Source organism: Echinops telfairi, unplaced genomic scaffold, assembly GCF_000313985.2.
Source record: "Echinops telfairi isolate 266 unplaced genomic scaffold, ASM31398v2 ScPeMD7_70;HRSCAF=299, whole genome shotgun sequence".
Classification (NCBI taxonomy): domain Eukaryota; kingdom Metazoa; phylum Chordata; class Mammalia; order Afrosoricida; family Tenrecidae; genus Echinops; species Echinops telfairi.
Window position 1 is genome coordinate 4,831,912 of NW_022103968.1, and position 2,118 is coordinate 4,834,029.

Genomic DNA, 2,118 nt, shown 5'->3' on the forward strand with positions numbered 1-2,118 from the left:
TGGATGAATGGTACAGATGGCAGAGAGGACAGCTTCTCTCGGGGCAGCCTGTCCCCTGGGAAGGGGCCGCTGCTCTTCAGCTCCTGTGTCCACCTCCAAATCCCTACCTGTCCCAATTCCATCTACTACCTGGACAAGCCGCTCTTCATCCCCATTGATGGCCCTCCAGCCCCCAGCCCCCAAGTGCACAGGTCCTCCCTGTCCCTCCACCTGAGCTGCAGTTCCCACCGGCCGGCGCTAGAGGGAGTCGGCGGCCTGGCTACAGGCGAGCCAATGAGCAGTGGCCTCCGGCCCATGGCCACCAAGGACAAGCCAGCCCTGCGAGGACACTGCTGGCCCCCGGGGCTGGGGGACAGCTGCGGAGTGGAGGAGACCCGGGCCCAGCTGGCCAGCAGCGCATGCCCTTGGGGCAGCTTGCCCGCCTTCGGAAATCCAGAGCTCTCAGGCATGGGGATGTGCCCCGACTCTGGCAGAGACCGGGAAGACCACTTCAGGCCCCATTACCACGCTGGCAGCCACCCCAGCCAGCTGACCATCCACATCCCTGGCTGGAGCTACACGGCAGGTGAGTACCACTGGCCGCAGGAGTGGGCACAGGTGTCCGGAGCGTGGGGCGTCCTTATCCACGTTGCTGTCAGGACGGCTGCCCGGGTCAGCTCTGCGTTGTCTGCTGTAGACCGGCCTTCTTAGAGGGTGATTTGTGATTTTGTAGCTCATGAGAGACCTCCCCTCAGGCTGTGTGTCCAATAGTCGCCAAACTATGTAAAGAGTGTGGAAGTCGAGACCCCAATGGGGTTTGCTTAGAGCAGTGTTTTCCAAAATGAGCAATACCATGCCCTGGGGGCAATGGAAAGATCCAGGAGGCTGCCAACAGATTCCTACACTTTAGCCTGGGTGGTAGGTGGTCATATCAGCGTTTTGTTTTTAATTACCAGGGGGAGCTGAGTAATTTCTTTCTGAGCATGGCGTGCTCAGTTGGGCCCTAAGACAGTGCCTTCTTGCTTCATTCTGGGGCAGGGTAAGGTCACAGTGCCACCCACCCTCGAAGAAGTTTGGCCACTCTGTGGCCAGGGTCCACATTGCTTCCTTTAATGTTTCAATCAGATCGCCAGTGCATATAGAGCAGCCCTGGAAGCCAGGGTCACAAGTGTCCGTGGTGGAGTGGGAGAGTGTGTGGGTTATAGTGTCAGCTGTGTCTGTGTGCATACTGTGTGTGTTATAGCGTCAGCTGTGTGTCTGTGCATAGTGTGTGTGATAGCATCAGCTGTGTGTGTCTGTGTGCATAGTGTGTGTGATAGAGTTAGCCGTGTATCTGTGTGATAGAATCAGCCATGTGCTTGTGTTATAACCATCTATGCGTGTGTTATAGTCTCAGCTACGTGTATGCGTGTCTGTGTGTGAGGGTATGCGTTATAGAATTAGCCGGTCTGGGTGGCCCAAGAGGTTTCCAAGGCATAACTAACCTGTGAGGAGCCCTGGTGGTGCAGCATGAGAACACCTGACTGCTAACAGAAAGCTACGTGGTTCTCACCCAACAGCTGCTTCCATCGAGGTGTCGGACTGGGAAGTCCGCTCTGCCCTGTAGAGTTGGTGCCAACCCAAAACGGGCAGTGTGAGCCTGCCTGCAGTGCCACATGAGTAAGGACAGGTATCTGCTTCTGCAGAGATCCCGGCCGAGAAAACCCTGTGGGGCAGCTCTGCTCTGGAAACCCGTGGGCTTGCCAGCAGTGGGGTGGACTTGACGACAGTGGATGATAGGCAGGTAGGTAGATGGGTAGGTAGTAGATAGGTAGGCAGGTAGGCAGGTGGCTAACTCTATAAAGTCTCAAAACCAAACTCACTACCGCCGAGTCCATTGTGACTCCCAGGAACGCCATCAAGCAGAGCAGCCCCGTGGGGTTTTAGGCTGTAAACCTTTGTGGAGCAGAAGCCTCATCTCCCTACCTCAGAGCGGCTGGTGTGTTAGAACTGCGAACCTTGCCATTAGCAGCCCAAGGTGACCCATTAGGACTCGAAGACTCCTTCCACCCCTGAGTGAGGACATCCTCTCACATGCACAGCTCCTAACTGAGAAGTTGGAGGCACTAGAGCCCCCTGGAGGAAAGTCCTGGTGAGGGA

At 56.4% G+C, this 2,118-nt stretch overlaps 1 protein-coding gene across 1 annotated transcript in view; it reads left to right on the top strand.

Annotated features, from left to right (window-relative positions):
• Nucleotides 1–3: 3 nt before the first annotated feature.
• The window catches only part of CUNH10orf90 (chromosome unknown C10orf90 homolog), a 43,878-nt gene continuing 41,763 nt past the window's right edge, over nucleotides 4–2,118 (top strand). Inside the window, exon 1 of the mRNA XM_045291380.1 lies at nucleotides 4–565. Within this exon, the coding sequence (XP_045147315.1) occupies nucleotides 4–565 (562 nt within the window). The remainder of the gene's footprint in view (nucleotides 566–2,118) is intronic.